This window comes from Panthera leo, chromosome B2, assembly GCF_018350215.1.
Source record: "Panthera leo isolate Ple1 chromosome B2, P.leo_Ple1_pat1.1, whole genome shotgun sequence".
Lineage (NCBI taxonomy): Eukaryota > Metazoa > Chordata > Mammalia > Carnivora > Felidae > Panthera > Panthera leo.
Genome location: NC_056683.1, coordinates 99,393,150 through 99,415,778, shown reverse-complemented (window position 1 = coordinate 99,415,778; position 22,629 = coordinate 99,393,150). Strand labels below are relative to the sequence as shown.

General features: G+C 39.0%; 1 protein-coding gene across 1 annotated transcript in view; it reads right to left on the bottom strand.

Annotated features, from left to right (window-relative positions):
• Positions 1–8,700: 8,700 nt before the first annotated feature.
• RPF2 (ribosome production factor 2 homolog) overlaps positions 8,701–22,629 on the bottom strand; it is a 39,682-nt gene continuing 25,753 nt past the window's right edge. The window contains exons 8-11 of the mRNA XM_042939603.1: positions 18,158–18,260; positions 12,294–12,438; positions 11,223–11,515; positions 8,701–8,772 (exon numbers count right to left, since the gene is read on the bottom strand). Of these exons, the coding sequence (XP_042795537.1) occupies positions 11,336–11,515; positions 12,294–12,438; positions 18,158–18,260 (428 nt within the window). The 3' untranslated portion in view covers positions 8,701–8,772; positions 11,223–11,335. The remainder of the gene's footprint in view (positions 8,773–11,222; positions 11,516–12,293; positions 12,439–18,157; positions 18,261–22,629) is intronic.

The following is a 22,629-nucleotide window of genomic DNA, read 5'->3' as shown; positions in this document are numbered from 1 at the left end:
CTCCACATATGTGAAATTTCCCAAATAAGCAAATCCATAGAGACAGGAGTAGATTAGTCCAAGAAATAGAGAATGAGCAGTGACTGTTGATGAGTACGGGATTTCTTCTTGGGTAATTCAATTGTTCTGGAACCAGATGGTGGTGACAGTTTCAAAACTCTGTGAATATACTAAAACCATCAATTGTATACCTTGAAAGGGTGAATTTTATGGTATATGAATGACATCTCAATAAAGATTATACTCCCTGATAAGTTCATGGAGAACAGCCATTCTCTGCCACTAGTAAATGATCTTTCTGTACAAACTGAGGACCCTGAGGATGACTAGGGCTAGAAAGTAGCCCTTATCACATTCTCTGGAGGTGACAAGGAGCCACAGACCATAGCTTGAGGAGCCCCGCTTGGGGAGTTGTATCTTACTCCTATCCATTATGCACCCCTCCCATCCAGAGAAACTACCAATAAGTTTCTCTGGCAAAAGACTCTAAATATACTGTTCTTCTATATAAGAAGTTGATAATTAATGATCTACCTTATTGAATTAAAATTCCACAAAGTAATATAGTCCTAAAATTATGCCTGCACTCTTTCCTGACGATTCCAGAAGCATATAGGCAAGGACTGAAGGAGATCACGGAAGAATGAAAGCAGCGGTTTCTTGACAGGGCTATTTTCCCCTTTTCCTTCTCTCTCTCTCTCTCCTCTTCCATTTCCTCCTCCTCCGCTCCCTTCTTCTGTTCCTTTATTGTTCTTAAGTTCGCACAATAATAATTATATAACTCTGTCCTCTAATACATTTTCCAATTTTATAATTACATCTTTTGTCTGGGTTAAAACCTCGGTAGACATCATTTGAAATCATTATTTTTACTTTTATTTATTTTTTTGAAAGTTTATTTACTTATTTTGAGAATGAGAGAGAGTGAGGGAGGGGCAGAGAGACAGGGAGAGAGAGTCCCAAACAGGCTTCTCAATGTCAACACAGAGCCCCACACAGGGCTCAACTTTGAACTGTGAGATCATGACCTGAGCCAAAATCAAGAGTTGGATGCTCAACCAACTGAACCACCCAGGTGCAACATTTTTTAATGGACAGATATATTATTACTTTTAATGGACAGATATAGGGACACCTGGGTGGCTCAGTTGGTTGAGTGTCTGACTTTGGCTCAGGTCATGAACTTGCGGTTTGTGAGTTCGAGCCCCATGTTGGGCTCTGTGCTGACAGCTCAGAGCCTGGAGCCTGCTTTGGATTCTGTGTTGCCTTCTCTCTCTGCCCCTCCCCAACTTGTGCTCTGTCTCTCTCCATCTCTCAAAAATAAATCAACGTTAAAAAAGTTAAAAATAAATGGACAGATGTAGTTAAATGCTAAAGAATCCCCCTCATGTTTATTATTAACATGTGCTCACACTTCCTATACACCAACCACAGAAGATGTCATTTGACTGAAGGAAGACAACACATCCTTCCTTTCCCAGGCTTTCAGGGCACACTTGAATGTTTTCTAACGGTCTATTGTTAAACCCAGACTTAGTAAGAAAAAGAAATATTTCTTCTATCAGTGGCCTTACGAAGTAGTGCAAATTACTGCAGTTGGTTTATAAGCTAGATTTCTATTTGCTCTATAATTCACGTTGAGGGACCAAAGTCACAAGTTTAGTTTCAGGTCCTTCTAGTCGTAGTTGTGATTCACATTAGTAGGAAATGTGGTTTTTAAAAAAGAAAAAAACTGAGGCGTCTGGATGGCTTAGTTGGTTAAGTGTCCGACTTCAGCTCAGGTTATGATCTCGTGGTCAGTGAGTTTGAGCCCCACATCGGGCTCTGTGCAGACAGCTCAGAGCCTGGAGCCTGCTTTGGATTCTGTGTCTCCCTCTCTGTCCGCCCCTTCCCCACTTATGCTCCGTCTCTCTCAGTCTCTCAAAAATGAATAAACTTCAAAAAATTTTTTAAAAATAAAACAGAAAAAAGAGAGAAAGCAAAACCTCAATAGCAACAAAAAAGAACTTAGAACTTGGTCATTTTCCTATCCCTGCATGTCCCACTATTAAAAGGTTGGACTAAACCAAAACTTGTCTCCATCTAACTTCCAAACTCGAAGGTCATATTTATGACTCTGACATTTCCCAGAACAAGTGTAATCCCTTTTCTTCCTGATTACTTTTCAGGTACCTGGAGATAACTATTACACCCCTAATTCATCCATCTTTCATTTCACAAACACTTTGCACCAGAAGTTCCCAGTTCCTGGAATGCGCACCCCCAAATCTCCATACACTGCTTCCTTCTCAACTCAGAACTCAGTTCAACTCCTGTGTCACCTTTACAGAGAGATCTTTCCTTGTCATTCTAGTTAAAGTAGACCCTTCTTAGTCATTCTTCACCTATTTTGCATTATTGTCCTTTTATCACTTACCATTTTCTAAACTTATCCTATTTGTTCATGTGTTTTACTGCCTCCTTCCCTCAACTAGAATGTGAGCTTCATGGCATCTGGGAACTTCTCTGTCATTCACTCAGTTTCTAATGGAACTGTATGTGCAAAATAACCCAACCATCTCACTCCTAGGTATTTAACCAAAAGAAATGAAAACATCTATCAACAGAAACTTGTAACATCTGTGTTCATAGCAGCTTTTTTCATAATAGCCCCAAACTGGAAACATACATGTTCCCAAACAGATGAATGAGAAGCAAATCAGGTGGTACATCCATACAAGGGAATGCTACTCAACAATGAACTACTGATAGATGCAGCGAGATGTGTGAACCTCAAAATCTTCATGCTGAGTTAAAGAAGCCAGTCACAGGAGATGTCCTTTTCTATTCCATTTACTATATGCAATTCTAGAATATCTTCATTAATCTGTAGTGACAGGAAGTAGGTCAGTGATTGCCTGGCCTTGGGATAAAGGGATAATGGACTACAAAGAAGGGTGAAAAATCTTTCTGGGGTAATGAAAATGTTCCTGTCTTTAACGTGCCAGTGCTTTCGTGGATATATACAAACATCAAAACTCACCAAATTATATACTTTAAATGGATGCACTTTATTATACAGGGGTGCCTGGGTGGCTCAGTTGGTTGAGTGTCTGACTCCTGGTTTCAGCTCAGGTCATGATCTCATGGTTCATGGGTTCAAGTCCTGCATCAGGCCCTGCACTGACAGCATGGAACCTGCTTGGAATTCTCTCTCTCTCCCTCTCTGCCCCTCAAAATAAATTTAAAAAAATAAATGGATGTACCCTTTTATAAATAAATTATATTCCAACTAAGCTGATAAAAACAAATTTTGTTCAGTGAATGCCTTTTTCCCCTGGGAAATTATTTCGGCCTCATCTGGCAAGGTTTGGAGATTCTCATTGCCCTCATCATCATCTTCTGAACACACTCCAGGTAGCTCAAGTTCCTCCAAAGGTGGTCCCCAGAACTGGAACCAATACTGTAGATGTGGTTTGGGCAAATTAGAGACACTGGGTCTCTGTTGCCTCTACCTTTTTACTATATATTCATATCAGCCAGTGCTATTTTCAGACTTGCTTTTCTATCTCATGTATACTATTTCAGTCAGCCTGAATGTTCTACTTCTGTCAATGCAACTTACATTTTTGTGGAACTTTCTGGAAGTCTACTTAACACTGATGACTGACAATGGGTTTGTTTCCTGGGTTGTTTCTCAACTATAGAACCACATCTCCCTTATGTTTTTTCATTTTTTTTTTAATTTTTTTTTTAACGTTTATTTATTTTTGAGACAGAGAGAGACAGAGCATGAACAGGGGAGGGTCAGAGAGAGAGGGAGACACAGAATCTGAAACAGGCTCCAGGCTCTGAGCGGTCAGCACAGAGCCCGACGCGGGGCTCGAACTCACGGGCCGCGAGATCATGACCTGAGCTGAAGTCGGACGCTTAACCGACTGAGCCACCCAGGCGCCCCTCATTTATTTTTTTTTAACTTAAGTAATCTCTATGCCCAACATGGGATTGGAACTCATGACCCCAAGATCAGGAGTTGATGGGGACCCTGGATGGCTCAGTCAGTTAAGTGTCCAACTTCCACTCAGATCATGATCTCTCGCAGTTCATGAGTTCTAGCCCCACATCAGTTGGGCTCTGCACTTAGGATTCTTTCTCTCTTTGCCCCTCCCTTGCTGGCACAGGCCCTCTCTCTCTCAAAAACAAATAAATAAAACATTTTTAAAAGTTAAAAAAAAAGTTGTATGCTCTACCAACCAAGCCAGCCAGGCACCCCTATCCTAACTATATTTATATTTTCCCCCCTTGGTATGGAATTTCTCACTTATCTTACTAAATTTCTCCTTTTGGCTTCAGTCAAAATATATTTTTTAGCCAATATATTTTCTAGCCCAAGATACTTTACAATTATGTCATCTAATATTCTCCTTGCTTTATGTCATCCACAAATTTAGTAAGTGTGTCACTTTGTCATCATTCAAATGGAAAGTAAAACTGTTTAGGAGACAAAGGCCAAGGACAGAGCCCTGTGGCTTGCCAATAAAGATTTCCTTTGCAGATGCCACAGATTTATTCATCATTCATCAATATTTTTTGTGTACAGTAGCCCTTCAAATTGCTATGAAGCAGCCTAAATGTGTTAGTTATATCACATTTCACCATTTGATTCACAAGAATACTTGGAGAGATTTAAATGTTTTGTTGAGGATCCACTAGACTAGAAATTAGAAGACAGCTTTCTCTTTGGTAATTAGAAAAATGACTTGGTTTTTCTTTTTTATAATTAGGGAAAAAAATCAAACCTGTATTTTAAGAAAAATGCTTTTTAAATTCTAACTATATATAATGAAGGCAGCTGCAAAATAATCATACTTGGTACATGTGGAGTGAATGATTACTCCCCTATCAACCATGCAAGGTCAGTTGACCCTTGAACATCACAGTTCTGAACTGCTCGGGTCCACTTATGCATGGATTTTTAAAAAAAATTTTTTAACGTTTATTCATCTTTGAGAGACAGAGAGAGACAGAGCATGAGCAGGGAAGGGGTAGAGAGAGGGAGACACAGAATCTGAAGCAGGCTCCTGGCTCCCAGCTGTCAGCACAGAGCTTGACGCGGGGCTCAAACTCACAAACTGTGAGATCACGACCTGAGCCAAAGTCGGACGCTCAACCGACTGAGCTATCCAGGCGCCCCACACATGGATTTTTTTTTTTTATAAACACAGGACAGTGTTATAAATGTATTTTCTCTTATGATTTTCTTAATAATGTTTTCTTTTTCCTTTACTTTATTATAAGAACATGGCATTTAATACATATAACATACAAAATATGTGTTAATTGTTACCAGTAAGCCTTCTGGTCAACAGTAGCTATCAGTAGCTAAGGTTTGGGGAGCTCAAATATTAGACATGGATTTCTTACTGCACAGGAAGGGGATTCCCCTAACCCCTGTGTTGTTCAAGAGTCAACTCTTTTCCAAAAATAAAGGGGATTGGGCCCCAGGGTGGCTCAGTCGGTTGAGTTTCTGACTTCAGCTCAGGTCATAATCTTGCATTTGGTGACTTTGAGCCCCACGTTGGGCTCGTTGCTGTCAGTACAGATCCCGCTTCAAGATCCTCTGTCTCCCTCTCTCTGCCCCTCCCCTGCTTGCACTCTCAAAAATAAATAAACATTTTTTAAAAAGGTTGGGGAGAACGGTTGACACTCTTAGTCCCCACGGAACCCAGGCCGGCTCCCAGCATTGACTATCTCCATTTCTGCATAAGAGCTCATAAGCCACCTACATGATTCTTCCCCAAATGTTACCAAGGCCAGTTCTAGAAGATAACTACCTCTACCCAATGCCACAACTCCCCACAATTCCTCTGAGATTAACTGATTGTCCCTGTCTGGGATTGAGATTCCAAATCATTTCAATCAGCCAAGAGCTTTCCATACCCATGCTTAACCCCCCTTGATGTCACAAGGATTACTCTCTGGAACTCTGCCTCTCAACCATGATGGCTTTACTCCTCTCATATTCAAGCATGGAAATAACGTAAGAATTCTGTCAGCTAGTATCATACCACCTGCCTTATTAGGCACTTAAAAATTCTTTCATACTACCACCACAACAAAACAAAACCTCGTTTGTTTCCTTTGTATTTCTGGGGAAAATGCTGGGAACTAACCACTCCAACATTACTCTTAGAAAACCATACTACTAAATGGTGCTGCCCATCATTTTATGCTCTCTTTAACTGGATCCTTGTCCTTTTCATTTTTTAAAGTTTATTTATTTTGGGAGCAAGAGAGAGAACGAGCAGGGGAGGGGCAGAGAGAGGAGAGTGAGAATACCAAGCAGGCTCTGCATTGTCAGCACAGAGCCCAACACAGGGCTCAAACTCACAAACCATGAGGTTGTGACCTGAACAGAAATCAAGAGTCAGACGCTTGACTGAGGCACCCAGGCACCCCAGATTCCTGACCTTTTAAATCTCAGCTGAGCTCTCAGCATCAGGAGTCAGTTTCTTTTAATGCCACAACTTTCCCCAAACCCCACACTGCACTGCCTCCCTCCCATGTATTCTAGTCAGAATTCTTTTAAGGAGCTCCCATGCCATTTGGGCTTTATTGATTTTTCAAGATTCCATCTAATCCTTCCCTAAGGTCCCCTTATATGGAGAAAGGTGCTGGGGGTAAAACTCAAAACACATTTGTGACCTGGGCTAGCTTTAAGTGATGAGCTAAATGGATGGAAATGGGGCCTAATGGGGACAATGAATTCTCATGCTCTTTCCTCCAGGGTCATAAACCTGAAAGCTGCCTCTGAGAGGCTGAACCAGACATGCTGTCACAGGTTGTCATCTAAAGTGAGGTCTGTTAGGTCCCCTTGCCATCTGCTGTCAGAGGACTCTGGGGAACTAGCTAAGGGACTGAGGTAGTAAATTCCTCAAGTTGATGAATGTGAATCTTCCAATCTATTTCAAATGCACCTACTAGTTTGCACTTTGCTTCCAAGAACCCCTGCGCTCACTTCCAGCATTCTGAGATGGACAGAGGGGTTACCTGAACAAGGCCTGGCTTCAAGCCCCTTACCCTGATCAGGCATCCAGACGTGGTGCCTCTGCAGCTGAATGGGAGGGTGTGCCTCCCAGAGCCAACACCCGCCACTCTGCTTCTTGCTGAGCCCTCAGAACCCTGGCTTTCAGTTTGAAGAACCAATCCAAACCCAGTAAAGTTCAGGGGCTTTCATCTTTGCTTGGCAAAAATGCTAACTGCTGAGTTCTACAAGCTTTGTCATTTCCCCATGATCTGCCATCTTTCATACAAGCCCCAACCCTGCTCAGCAGGAGCTTGTGGTGCCAGCCATTTCTCCCGTATTTGGAACCCATTTTCTGATGCCCTAGAGTGGGTGTGAAGGTGGAGGTGGGCGGGAAATGGATTTGGGGAGGGAGGAGGGAAAGTTGTTTAAAAGAACAAAAATTGATTTAAAATGCATATGTTATCTAAAAAGAAAGGCTTACCTTATATTTTCCCCTTATTTTAAAACTTTCCCAAAGAGCTTTCAAATGGAAAAAGTGCAAATGGCTCCAATTCAACCTAAGCACAGTTAAATCCTAACATGGGCCACTCTGGGTGATACAGGAAACATAGTGACAGTTTTGCTATTTTTAAACTTGAACTCAAGTTGTTGGTTTAAGAGAAAAACAATATACATTTAAAAGCAAGTTGACTTTGTCCCAGCTAGTATAAACCTCAAGCCAGTGAGCCCATTTTACCTCCTGGTCCATAGTAACTTATTTCAATGAATGTGTAGAGTATTATTCATATATATTTCATTATATACATAATGAAATTGTGTAAAACATTATTCAATTGTGTAGAATATATGGTAGGATACATTTGCCTTTAATGCGGCTTGGGGATATTTTGACCATGTTGATGATCTATTAAAAATACTGTTGATATAACGAAGACCCTGTATATTTATTTGAATGCACTGAATTTTATGATGGACAAAGCACCAATAACTGAAATTCAGTTTATTATTATTTTTAGGAATTTTTAATGTTTATTTTTCAGAGAGACAGAGAGCAAGCAGGGGAGGGGCAGAGGGAGAGACACACGCGCAATCCAAAGCAGGTGCAATCCAAAGCAGGCTCCATCCAGGCTCTGAGCCGTCAGCACAGAGCCCGATGCAGAGCTCGATCCATGAACCACATGATCATGACCTGAGCCTAAGTCTGACATTCAACCGAATGAGCCACCCAGGTGCCCCTGAAATTCGGTTTAAAAACAAGCCTTTCCTTGGTCAAATGTTAGCAATAGTTTTAACTTCTTCCATTATAAATAAAGCTTTTCTCCCGGCCCCACATGGGGGTTCAGAAGAAGCTAGGTAATCAGATAACTGAAAACTGACTTGGGGTGAATTATTTTCTTCCTTTCCTGAGTAATAACATCTCTACTTTGGATTATGTTCAATACCAAGAAAACAAATAGTAGCATTTAGGTTATAAAAAGGAACCAAATTTCATGAAATTATATATAGCTTGGTATCAGTATTAACAACCTAGAAAAAAGAATTTGGTATTAAAAAAAAAATTCTTCATCTACCAAAATCCAAAGTGTTAAGTAAAACTTGGTTAAGTAAAAACGAAGTAAGACAGGCAGTTTACCACCTCTCCAATTTATGTATGCTGTGTCCTACGTTCAAGGACAAGTGGAAATTAAAGTGTACCTTCCACAGAAATGGTGATATAAATGGTGGATCAAGGGTTCCAGATGGCTCAACAACTACGACAAAGATTCCTAAAAAAAAAAAAAGAGAAAGAGAAAAAAAGGCTTCCAACTACATTTCAGTAATACTATATACTTCTCTTACTGAACAGGATGCAAATACTTACTAGACACTCTATAATCTGAGATAAAAATTACATAAGAGAGGCACCTGGATGGCTAAGTCATTAAGCATCCATCTTTTGCTCAGGTCATGATCTTGCAGTCCATGGGTTCAAGCCCCGCATTGGGCTCTGTGCTGACAGCTCAGAGCCTGGAGCCTGCTTCATATTCTGTGACTCCCCCCTCTCTGTCCTTCCCCTGCTCATGCTCTCTCTCAAAAATAAAACATTAAAAAAAAATTACATAGGAAACAAAAGGATGCATTACCAAATCTCGAAAATTTTTTAAACACTCCAAGATAATGACCCACATACCAAAAATGTGGCCATCTGTACATTAAAATCAGTTGAATTGCTGGGATAGAGGTCAACGTATGACAGGATCCTTCCTGTAGGTGGCTAATGTGACCCATTGCTTTGCTGCATCACAATTACCCAAAGTGTCAGTAGCTGGAAGTCGGGGGTCAGGCACTGGGGAAGAACTCTGCATTCACTATTTCTGATGCCCCTTTCATGACTCCCCTTCTCCCCACCTATTATCCATTTACTTATAGATGGCTGGATATGAATTATTTTAACTTTTTCTCCCCATTCAGATGTAAAATATAAAATGTAAACATCTGCTTCAGATCTAAAACTCTATGGTCTTTGGTTAAATGTATAATCAAGCAATAAGTGTAAATGAATAATAACAGCTCCTTTCTTATGAGAGGTATCAGCCATCTGGAAAGGGAAGGGGAGAGGGAAGGCCAAGGAATAGGTTTACAAGGGAAAACATATGGAAGGTAAAACTGAGGCTCTAGCTTTGGCTTAGTATCAGCAAACTCCCATAAATGTACACACAGGCCCCTGACATGGAATCAAAAACAAAACATTTCCACTTCCTAGAACAATGATAGTTTATAGAGGTTTGTGTTTTTACAACATGGTAGGTTTGCACTTGCATGAAGGAGCTTCTTTACCAGGAACCTAAATTCGACATTTAAGGAAAACAAGTATGCAACACTAGGAGGAGGAAGTGGACAGTTTCTTCCCATTTCCTAGGCACAAGGCCCATCTTGAAGAAAATTTCAAAACAAGCTGTTTGGCTTTGGCTTATTCCCACTTGCTGGGCAAACACCCAGGGCCTTTATGTGACCTTTAGCTACCCAGGGCTACTCAGTACCTAAAGTGCTGTCTCAAAACTTACCCATTCTCTCCTCTCTCACTTCTAGCCCTACTAACACTGCCTTTCTTTCACAGGAGTGGGGATAGGGCTTAGTGGCAGAATCTCTTCAGATAACCAATAGTACAACCTAAAATTAGTATTATACTGTATGTATGTAAATGAACTGGAATTTAAATAAAAACTTGAAACAAAAAAACCCAATAGTATGGTAATATGTCAATGATCAGGTACCGGACATGCTCTTAGAGAAATGTTTTAAGACGCAAAGTTAAAAATCTCAAATGAATCTCAAACAGGCAAAATAAAATAACAGAAAGGTAAAAAAACAAAAGTCAGACTGTAGGTCTGTGCTGGAAGATGGGGTTAACTTTCCAGGTAGTTCATACTGAGCGTGTATACAGTTCCTTTGGGCCAATTCTACTTTCCATGGCTTCCTCCCTTTATTGAAAGCTTAATCCAGAAATTCTTTAAAATACCAATCCTTGTTCTGGAGATCCCTCCTCACCTACCAATCCAATGAGACAGGAGACTTTGCAGGAGGGGGGGTGGGTAGAGGGCAAAGGGAATACCATAACATTCAAAGAAAATGCCCACTAGGATAAGTCTCAAGTAAGAGGCTTGGGATGCTTGGGTGGCTCAGTTGGTTGCGCATCTGATTCTTATTTCAGTTTGGGTCATGATCTCGCAGTTCATGGGTTTGAGCACCACATGGGGTTCTGTGTTGGCAGTGCAGGGCCTGCTTGGGATTGTTCTTCCCGCCCTTTATGCCCCTGCCCCACGCACATGCTTTCTCTCTCCCTCTCAAAACTAAACGAACGTTAAAAAAAATATTTAAAAGGGGGCAGCTGGGTGGCTCAGTTGGTTGAGCATCTGACTCTTGATTTCGGCTCAGGTCATGATCTCACGGTTTGTGGGTTCGAGCCCTGCATCAGGCTCCGCACTGACAGTGCACAGCCTGCTTGGAATTCTCTCTCTCTTCCTCTCTCTCTCTGCCCCTTCTCCACTTGTGCTCTTTCAAAATAAATTTTAAAAAATTTAAAATATATATATATATATGTATATATATATATATATATATACACACATATATATATATATATATATATACATATATATATAAAGAGGCTTACTTTCAACCTAATTCATAATATTTTTAAGTTTAGGTAAATTTATATATAGTTTAGGTAAATTACCATGTTATAAAAATATACAATAAAATCTTGTAAGAAACTCTGAAATGACTGATGCTTGATAACTCTATTAGGTAAACAGACTATAATAACACTGCAGTTATTGGCTAGTTCCATCAATTTTTTTTAATTCTCTTTGATTTTTTCTCCTGGTCTTCTGTTATCCTTTCTGCAGGTCGCTTCTTCAACCCCTTCATTTTCCTGGTTTGTAGTTTGCTTAGGTCTTGCTTCTGCATATGAATCCTTCCATAAGTTGTGCCAAAAGTGTCATGGGAGACATTTTTCTTCTTCTTTGGCTATGAAACAAGAATATACATATATATATACATATATACATATATATATAGGTAATGGTCTCTACTACCATAAACTGGTAAAAATCTAGTGTACAACAAAGGTCTTACTAACAATTTCCATTCGTGAGCTCCTACTCAATAATATAGTCTATAAGCCTACAGACTTTTCTTCCCAAACTTAAGTACATACAAATCACTTAAGGATCTTGTTAAAATGCATATTATAATTCAAAAGGCCTAGGGACCTGAGACTCAGCATTTCTAACAACTCCCAGGTAAACTGTCAGACAACATTTGAAAAGCAATACTATAGACTACACTAACCATTGTCATCCAGTGAGAGAATTTCCTGTGTTTAGCTTAAGGAATTGTGACTATCTAGTCAATCTTTATTGGCATTCCAGAGAAGCCATTTCTACTTGTTTTTCAAAACCATTCAAAAGTCAAAACACATTTTAAACAATATGAGTTACACATCCTGTGCTCTAAATCCTCCATCTCCACAACGCCCCACACAATTCTTTCTTGCTGAAAACTGGCAGTCTTGGCTACCAGAAAGCTCTCAGCCATAGTTGATGCATGGTTTCTACAGCTCTTTTATTATCCTTTATGGTTGGCTTATGTGCTTCTTCCTCCTTTTCTTTGTTCTGAGAGTCTAATTTTATCTATTTTATCGATCTCTTTCTGTATGTTCTTTAATGTACTATGCTGCTAATCTCTTTTGGAAAGAAGAGTGGAATATACAAATAAATATGGCACCAATCTGCAAGTTATAAACCTTGAGGGCTTTTGGCATTTTCATAGATAATTTGTAAAGATCATCTGACGCCAGATGTGTCCTCCTCAGAACCAGATCCAATGAGGGCCCCATCTCTTCCAATTCAATCCTTGGTGTTTTACAACCAGACTTCTTCAACAGCAACCTTTGTGAAATAGAAAAAAAAAAAAAAAAAAGAAAGAAAGAAAAATGTTGCTTTGACTTTGATGGAATCCTTATCCCCTCAAATATTTTTGTTCAAGAGAACTACAGTTCCATAAAATGACACCGTCTTTAGGAGGCTAAACTTCTTTTTTTAAATGTTTTTATTTATTTTTAAGACAGAGAGAGACAGAGCATGAGCAGGGGAGGGGCAGAGAGAGAGGGAGACACAGAATCGGAAGCAAGCTCCAGGGTCTGAACTGTCAGCACAGAGCTCGATGCGGGCCTCGAACCCACGGAGTGTGAGACCATGACCTGAGCCAAAGTCAGATGCCCAGCCAACTGAGACACTCAGGTGCCTCTAGGAGCCTAAACTTCTTAAATGCTTTACACATTTAGGCCAAGTATATTCTTTGGCTTGCTGGTTTTTAAAAATCAAACACAAAAGTATACAATACTGTTGAGAAACAGCAAGTGAGACAGACAACTGTTTTAAGAAATGGAATCCTTTGATTTGACTTCTTCATCTTACTTACAGATTTACATAATTACAAAAACATTTTCAGTTGGCCCTTTGAAATGTTATGCTTCCATGATTAACAATTCTTATTTCTTTAATGTTTATTTTTGAGACAGAAAGAGAGACAGGGCATGAGCGGGGGAGAGGCTGAGAGAGATGGAGACACAGAATCCAAAGCAGGCTCCAGGCTCTGAGCTGTCAGCACACAGCCTGATGTGGGGCTCGAACCTACAAACTGTGAGATCATGATCTGAGCTAAACTCAGACGCTCAACCAAATGAGCCACCCAGGTGCCCCAACAATTCTTATTTCTTTAAAGATCCATTCAGAATCCACTTTTGTCCATAGTACAGACATTTACTGATCTCCATACACTGGAATGAATTTTAAAAGCTTAATATAACAAAACCACAACTTTCTAGATAATATATGTCCAAATAGCTATGGATGTGGAAACAGATGAGGAATGTGGAAACCGGAGGAAGGGAGACTAACAAATTCTTTTTGTGAGTCACAGAACAGTCAAGAACAGCTCAAAGACCCGGCAATTATTTGAGCTGACTCAATTTGTTATAGTGGCCAGATCTCCACATGGACTAAAAGAACTGAATGAAAACAATATTTATAAAAGGTCAAACTTTTCACACCAAAGGTGGAATGAGAGAGAGACAACAAATGACATGAGAGAAGAGAAAGAACGTTAAGAGTAGAGTACAGCAAGGAATACCCAAGAGCAAGAAAACACCAGGAAGCAGAAGTGAATGTGCATAATAAGCTCATTAACAGCCCTTTGGGCCCTAAACGCGTCACATGCAGACAGTCCACCCATGGGAGGTACATCCACTAGCTGCAAGAAGAGTCATAATGATAGATATGCTGTATCAGATAGTTATTTATACCCAATTGAACAAGACAAAAAGAAAACAAAACGAACACCAGCCTAGGATATGTCAAAAGCAGAAGTATTAAAAAAAAAAAAAAAAAAACTCCAATAACAGTACAAGGTAACATGAATATTTTATGGGACTTGAAGGGAGCAAGCAGAGAGAAAAAAAGCCAAAACAGGAGCCTTCAGGCCACTCTCTGCATACTGGTTCCAGTAGGAGAGAGTTGAGAGAATGCCTGCCTCAGGCCCACTGTGGGGAAAATACTTTTAGAAACTAAATGGTGATATCAGGGCATCTTCCATAAAAGCTAATTCAAAGCATATGGTGGCAGTGACCATTTGACTCAGTTCTAACACACATACTTCTGCTTTTGCATCCACACTTTCAGTACCTCCAATAAAGGATATTTAAAGCTGAACTCCCATCAAAATATCTTGATTAATGTCTTGTGTTCAGCAGACTATTTAAGACATCAGGGACATTGTATATATAAAAATGTCAAACTAAAAATGTTTCTACCACTTAAAATGCTGATTTTCAGCTCAATGGAAGACTTGTAGATCTAGAACAGCTCCTGGCATGCCTGACGGATTCACGTTACCCAAGTACCTTTTAATTTATGAAAGTGTCCTCCTAACAGAGTAACCTTTTGAGTGGTGTATATAATTAAGATTTTCTACATAACTACATGTATATATATAACTACATGTGTTGCCATTTACCAAAGAATTAAGTTACAGTGCCATACTGTCTGTATAGATGATCTTATCTGAATTACTTCACTGAGCAGGTTTACTGGCACATCAAACGGACAGAAATAGAAGAAAACTTTCTCCAGATATCAGTTTTCTACATATGGTTGCTGGTGATAGACCTTTAATCCTTTCTCTTTGTTAAACTTTTTATTTTTTAATATTTTTTATAGTTTGTTTTGAGAGAGAGGGCATGAGAAAGAGAGAATCTCAAGCAGGCTCCACGCAGCATGGAGCCCAATGTGGGGCTTGAACTCACAAACCACGAGATCAGGACGTGAGCTGAAGTCAGACACTTATTTGACTGAGCCACCCTGGCGTCCCAACTTGATTAAACTTTTAACAATGAAATCTAGAATCTAAAATGATTGAGGAAATGTATTAATAGAGAATTTATAAATGATTTTTATAATCACACTAAGCAAAAAGAAGAGACTGACACTGACCCGTTAAAAACACAACTGAAACCCTTTTCCTTCACCCCCGTTCTATTATTCATCTCACGCTTTTTTTATTTTTTTAAAGATAGACATTTCAATTCTAGGCCATCATGTCTCCAGCCAAATACCTACGCCAAGAAGTGTTATACCAATATGCCTATTAACTCCATCTCAGATCCTAACCTCAAGCTTTGTTTTGTTTTGGCTCCCTGTAATCAAAAGTGATATTCAATTCCGCAAGGTTATATACTATAAGACACAAAGACAACCCAGCTCCTTTGCTTTCAGATGGGCTCAAGCTATAAGATATGTTGATGGGTAATTTCTGTATATTTTAAAATACTGTTTGCCTATTTCTTGAGAAAGACTGCCATTACCACTTTTGTTCAAGTTTAATTTCTTTACTTTTCTCCCTTCCATATCCGTCTCTTCTGCTGATATTGTTTTCTTGCCTATAATGTTGTTTGCTTTTTAAGGTATGCTAATACTTCGTTTTGCATGTTTCTCCCCATAAAACCTTACAAATGCCATCGTAAAGGCAAATGTGGCAGTTACTAAAAATTTTTATATTCAGAACTTTAACTTTCTAAGTGAATAAAATTCTCCAAGGAATACAAATGATCACTCACATATGAGGAATTAATTACTATACAATATACAGGAAGAGGCCAATAACAATATGATTTATTCCCCCAAAAGGTCAGATCAAAGGTTATATTAACACAATTTCATGTTTACACTTCCTTTCATTCAAGAAACTCTAAGCCATTTTATAAAATTAACCTTATTAATCTTCACAAGTAATGTGTGGTAATGTTAACTATTACCTTGTACCAACTGTTCCAGGTAAAAGCAAAGGCAGGACACAGAAGTGTAGCTTGCAAGAATGCCTAAGGAACCACACGAAGTCAGGCACACTTCTCTAGCATATTCCCACCTCTACCTGCAACTCTTTCCCTCTTATAAAGGAATTACTGTTGATCACAGAGGGGCTGCAGAATTACCGAAATAGCATCGCTACATTTTGCAAAGGAAAGGCCCGGAGAAGTGCTCTGCCTAAGTCATGTGGCTAATGCCTGGCCCTGAGCCAAGTCACTAGGCTCAGAGGTGATGTTCATTCCTCAGACCACTTCTTTCTTCCTCTCCCAAGTGGGGCACAGCCCCTGCAGGCTAAACTAATCTAGTGATTTTTTTTCTCCACTAGCATCTTGCTCTCAATCACACAATACTTTTTTTTTTTTTTTTTAAAGATCTTATTTTTAAGCAATCTCTACACCCAACATGGGACTCGAACTCACAACTCCGAGATCAAGAGCTGTATGCTCCACTGACTCAGCCAGGCAGGCACCCACAGTCTACTTTCTATTTTAAATCAACAGCTAACAGGTATTACAGGGCCTATACAAAATACCTGGGGTTAAAAGTTTACTCTAGGGTCTCTGATCTGAAAAATTCAAGCCTTTTTTTTTTTTCCACTAAGGGATGGAAATGGTTATGCCATGCTAACCTAACAGTGATTCCAGTTAATTCTTCTTAAAGTAAGTGGATGGGTAGATATGTGTAGTTACACTGCTAATTTATCCATGTTTCGAAGTCTGATTTACTAATTTTCTGACCATTTTATTATCTCTGCATTTCTTTCTTTACAAATTAATCTTTCTCTTCACTAAATATAAGTTCTGATATAAGTGAATACTTTCTTTGAAACTATTTACAATGAAAGAGTTTTAGATTACTGTTACCCATTTTTCATCCTCAAAGATTTTGATCTTTATATTTTTAGCTCCTTTATGTCCCTAGGGCCTGCTTAACACAAGTTTCCAAAAAGATTCTTTTTATTTAGTGATTTTTCATCTTTCTTGTTCTATAAATTGGAGCCATCTACTTTATAATATATTCTTCATAGCCCCAAAGTAAGTTGGGAAATTCCAACACATTTAAGGGGCTTTCAAACTCAACCAGCTAAAAATGATTATAAAATCCCTAACTACATCTTGCAATCATGTAGATATTTTACTGCATTTTCCCTATTATTATTATCTAAACAAAAGGAAAATAGAAAAACAGAAATGATGACACCAAACGTATAGTGAGAAGAATGGAGTTATCTCTGACTCAATACAATTGAGACAAAGATGTAAATTATTAACAAAAAAGGTGAATATTTACTTTCATTTGGACGTTCATTGATACAAGCTAGTCAACCAGGTATTTCATGATGAAGGAAAAAAACCAAAATGAGGGGTGCCTGGCTGGCTCATCAGTAGAGCATATGACTCTTGCTTTCAGGGTCATGAGTTCAAGCCCCACGTTGTGGGTACAGTTTACTTAAAAAAAAAAAAAAAAAAAAAATTAAACCATGGATGAAATGCTGAAGTCCCCGAGTGGCTGCACATATAGCACAAATGCACACAAGTCACTGTCAACACTGAACTGTCAGTGGCTCTCAGGCTGCACTTCCATACCATAGCTCAAAAACGGGCATCAGTCTGACTTTCATGTACAAAGGAAGGCAGCTTGTGGAAGTCAATATATTCTCTAGGCAAGTGTGGGCTTGATCAGCCAGGGCCAACACTGTTACAAATAAGAAAAAAAATCATGCTTATCTCAAAAGACACAATTGTAGCATGTCATTAAGCTTTTTAATGAAAACAAAATCAGAGCATTAGGATTCATATTTATATTGTGGTAGGGGTAGAAGGGCTAGGCTGAAGAAGGTAAAACAGCCACTGAATGTGCTCATTCCATTCAGACTCCAGTTTTTAGGCTCAGAAGACTCAGAGTTTTGAGATTTGCTTTGGCTGGTCTAAGACTTGTGACTCGGTGTTCTAAATCCAGTCAAAAAAAAGAAGGAGATATTGCACAATGAATTAGTGTTCTAAGCTCGGAGGACTGCAGCACCAGATGCTCTGGGGCCCTGGAAAAGCAGGGTTTCAGAGGCAGACGTGAGCAGGGGGATGACACATCTGAGGATCAGCACAGAGCTGCTGTGCCTACCACTGCTTGTCTGCCCACTCTCCAGACAAACTTTGGACCAAACGCCAATTCTAAGTTCGAACTCTATAAAAGTCACACTAAAGTGCTGTAGCCCTGGATTCAAGAGTATACTAACAAATGCACTCACTTGTAGCTTCGAAAGTAAATCTTCCCATTCAGTGCAGTGAAGTGCAGAACATACTCTAAACCAGCCAGGCGGATATTTGATACTGTGGGGCCTCTGAAGAAATCTAAAAACAAATTTTAGGTTGTTAAAAAAACAAAAAACAAAAAACTAACATGTTTTTAAATTCAGTTACAGAGAGCTGGACTGTCGATGCTCCATTTCGTACCACTGCTCACAAAAAAAGATAAAAAGGTGGCACAAAAACTGGTCCCCGAACAATGTCTGAGACTCTCATCCCTTTACCATTTAACCTCATGACTATTGTTCCGTGTTTAGCTCACTAAACCATGTAATTTTTCAGTTGTGAAGTTCTCCTTCTAAGCCAATGCTCAGCATAAGAGTCCATCACATTTATCATGCATGTTCACTTTTTTACAAATGTAAATCAAAGCATAAATTTTTTTATCTATGAGACAGGTAGGTTAAGATGGCAAATTCCTATAAAAACAGCTGTTCAAACTTTGACTGTTAAATCAAACTGGCCTCTGTTTTATGGTAGAAGCCAAGACACAAGAAAATTCTAACAGGAAATCTCAATTATATGAGCAAAGATAACAAACTAAATTGTTAAAGCCAGAAAAGAACCACTGAGATCCATGAATAGGCTGTTTCCCCACGGGTGGCACATGAAGTGATCTTGAATGATACATAGGCAGAATAATTTACTATGTATTACTTATCTTTTTATCAGATACCATTTGCCATTCACGGTAGAGACATAAAGTTTCCTTGTAAAAAGAGGAGTCAGTGTAAAGAAACCTCTTCGGAGAACACCACCATAATACTATGTGGACTTGGCTAAAGGTATGAAGGTAGCACAAGAATGAAAGAAGTCTGAAAAACAAGTTTGGTCCCCTGATTTTACAGCCAAGAAGACTGAACCCCAAGAAGGCTAAACAAATACACAAATAATATTTAGATAAGGAAAAGTTATACATAAAAGTTTATCCAACTTAATTAGGAAGAAATGGCCCAAGGCAAGTGATGTAGTAAACAGAAAAGCTCATTGGGTCCCAATTTGTAGCCACCCAGCATTGTCCTTCTCACTTCTGATTAGCTCAGATGAGAAACATCTCCAGTGCATGGACATACACATCCTTTGTTGTTTGCTTTTTTCTTTCTCATGGTTAACTAAAAGAAAATCACTAACGTGTATAAAAGAGGAACAAGTGTGTATGCACATGTATACACCACCCTTCCCTACTCCCCCAACAAAAATCCCTCAAGGATATTTTTATAAACCAGGTATATACTTTTTCAAAGTAAACTGATCTAAATTTGCATCATAATCAATAAACAGGGCTCCCATTATTTTGTCAAAATCTAACTCTCCTTCAGTGGCCAAGTTAATAAAGTCCCCCTCATTGTGTTGGAAGCACTAGTGAAGTCAATCTTTCTGGGGAACAAGATATGTACATTTCAGTTTCCCTGAAGCAGCTTTTGTAATGCAAATCATACAGCAGGAATATGTGTTTCTTCCATAAGCTTTTAAGAATGCAAAGGAAAAAAATGATGGTAGAAAATTTTTTTTTTTAATGCTTATTTTTGAGAGAGAGAAACAGAGTGTGAGCAAGGGAGGGGCAAAGAAAGAGGGAGACACAGAATCCGAAGCAGGCTCCAGTCTCTGAGAGCTGTCAGCACAGAGTCTGATGTGGGGCTCGAAACCATGAAGCGCAAGATCATGACCTGAGCTGAAGTTGGATGTTTAACTGACTGAGTCACCCAGGGGCCCTGAAGTGGAAAGTTTTAAAATCACTGGCCCTTTCCTCACACCATACACAAAAATTAACTCATGATCATAACTAAATGCAAAACCTAAAACTCTTAAGATTTCAACAAGAAAATACTAGAAAAAGTCTTTGTGATGCTGCTGAGGTAAGCAAAGGCTTCTTAAAATACAGGAAGAACATACCATTACAGAAAAAAAATGTAAAACAGACGTCACAAAAAACAAAAACTTCTGCTCAGGACACTTGGGTGGCACAATCACTTTAATGTCTGACTTCAGCTCAGGTCATGATCTCACGGTTTGTGAGTTCGAGTCCCACGTTGGGTTGTCTGCTGTCAGCACAGAGTCTGCTTTGGATCCTCTGTCCCCCCCTCCCCCCGCTCACATATTCTCTCTCTCTCTCTCAAAATTAAATAAACGTTAAAAATAAAACAGGGAAAGCTTCTTTTAAAACAAAACAAAACAAAACAAAAACCTTCTGTTCTTTGAAAGACGTCACTGAAAAAAAAGGCAAGCCACAGATCGGGAGGAAACATTCAAAGACTATGTATCAGACAAAGAGACAAAGGACTTCCCTCTCCCTCTCTGCTCCCCCCCCCCCCCCGCCACACCTTATTACACAAACAAACACCCCTACCTTATTACTCAAGAAGACAAATAACCTCCAAAAAAAAATAATAAGGCAAAGATTTGAATAGACACTTCACCAAAAATATATGAATGGCCAATAAGCACACAAAAAGATGTTCAACATCATTAATCAGAAAATGCAAATTACAACTTCAACAATAGCACTACTTTATTTTATATAAATTTTTAAGAAATTTTATAGAAATTATTTAGAAACACATACTATCAGCATACAATATTCGTTAGAATAACTAAAATTAAAAAGAATGGTCTACCAAGTATTGGCAAGGCAGTGGAACTGGAGCTTTTCATACACCATTGGTAGGAATGTAAAATGGTACAGCCGTATTGGAGAACAGTTTCTTAAAACGTTAAACATACGCTATTCAAATGACCCTACCATTCCATTCCATTCCATTCCCAGCTAGGTATTTACCCAAAAGAAATGAAAACATATGCTTTCACAAAAATCTGTATATAAATGCTCACAGCAGCTCTACTGATCAAAAAAAATTTTCTTGAAAGCGAGCACAAGCAAGGGAGGGGGAGAGGGAGAGAGAGAATCTCAAGCAGGCTCCATGCCCAGCCCAGAACCCAACGTTAGGGCTCAATCTCACAACCCTGGGATCATGACTTGAGCTGAAATCAAGAGTTGAATGCTTAATCGATGGAGCCATCCAGGCGCCCCAAGAAATGAAATCATATGCCCTCACAAAAAATTTGTATATAGATGTTTTAATTTTTTAATGTTTATTTATTTTTGAGAGACAGAGAGACACCGCATGCGAGGGAGAGGGGCAGAGAGACAGAGGGAGACACAGAATGGGAAGCAGGCTCCAGGCTCTGAACTGTCAGTACAGAGCCTGACTCAGGGCTCGAATTCACGAACCATGAAATTATAACCTGAGCCAAAGTCACACAGTTAACCTAAGACTGAGCCACTCAGGTGCCCCCTGAATATAAGTGTTCATAGCAGCTCTACTCACCAAAATTTTGATCTAATCAAAAGCTGGAATCAACCTAAGTGTCCACTGACAGATGACAAAATAAACAAATTGTGAAACAGCTATAAATGGAATACAGTTCGGCAATAAAAAGAAATGAACTACTGATAGATCCAACAAATCTCAAAACAAGCTGAGTGAAAGAAGCCAGACCAAAAAAAGTACATACTGTAGTGTACATACTGTGATTCTATTCACCTAACGCTCTATAAAATGCAAACTAATCCATAATCACAGAAAGCAGATTAATGTTTGCTTACAATACAGAAATAGGATAGATTGCACAGGGACACAGGCTAATTTTTGGGTGTAATAGGTTCTATACCTTGACAGAAGTGGTGTTTTCAGAGGTGTATTACAGATGTCAAAAACCATCAAATTTTAAATCTTTAAATATGCAGACTTGCTTTTATGTAAAGCAGATCTCAAAAGTTATATAATTTAAAATTTAAAAATTTAAAGTAATCCCTAAAAACTGAAAACAAATGAACCTGCATACTGAGCTGAAGGCATAATCATACAGAAAAGAACTATTTCAATTGACTTCAAAACAGTGATTTGACCATATATTCTTAGCAGGATGTATTTTATAGACAAAAAGAACTGCAAAAAACCCCAAAAACAACACAACAAAACCTTCAACTGCACTCAATATTCACATCATCAGTAGTAACACTGTATGGTAGGTAGTACAGTATAAAAGAAATGCATACTTGTGTTGGATCATTGAGAACCTGGATTTTTTTCATGGACGAAAGAAGGTACGCATGTGAAGTCAATGAAGTTAAGATCCTTTTGTCCTAAATTTGAGTTAGAAGTTTCAGTATGAACTCAGATACATTTTATCTTAACAAACAAATCTTAATTCACAGTTCCATTCTCTAAAAAAGCCTACAGTGACCAACCACAAAACAATCCCTGGCACCCAAACTGTGGTTTCTAAAATAATTTCTCATTTTAAAAATGTTCATTCAGGGTTGGGGCACCTGGGCGGCACAGTCAGTTAAGCGTCTGACTCTTTGACTTTGGCTCAGGTCATGATCTCACAGTTTCTGAGTTTGAGCCCCGCA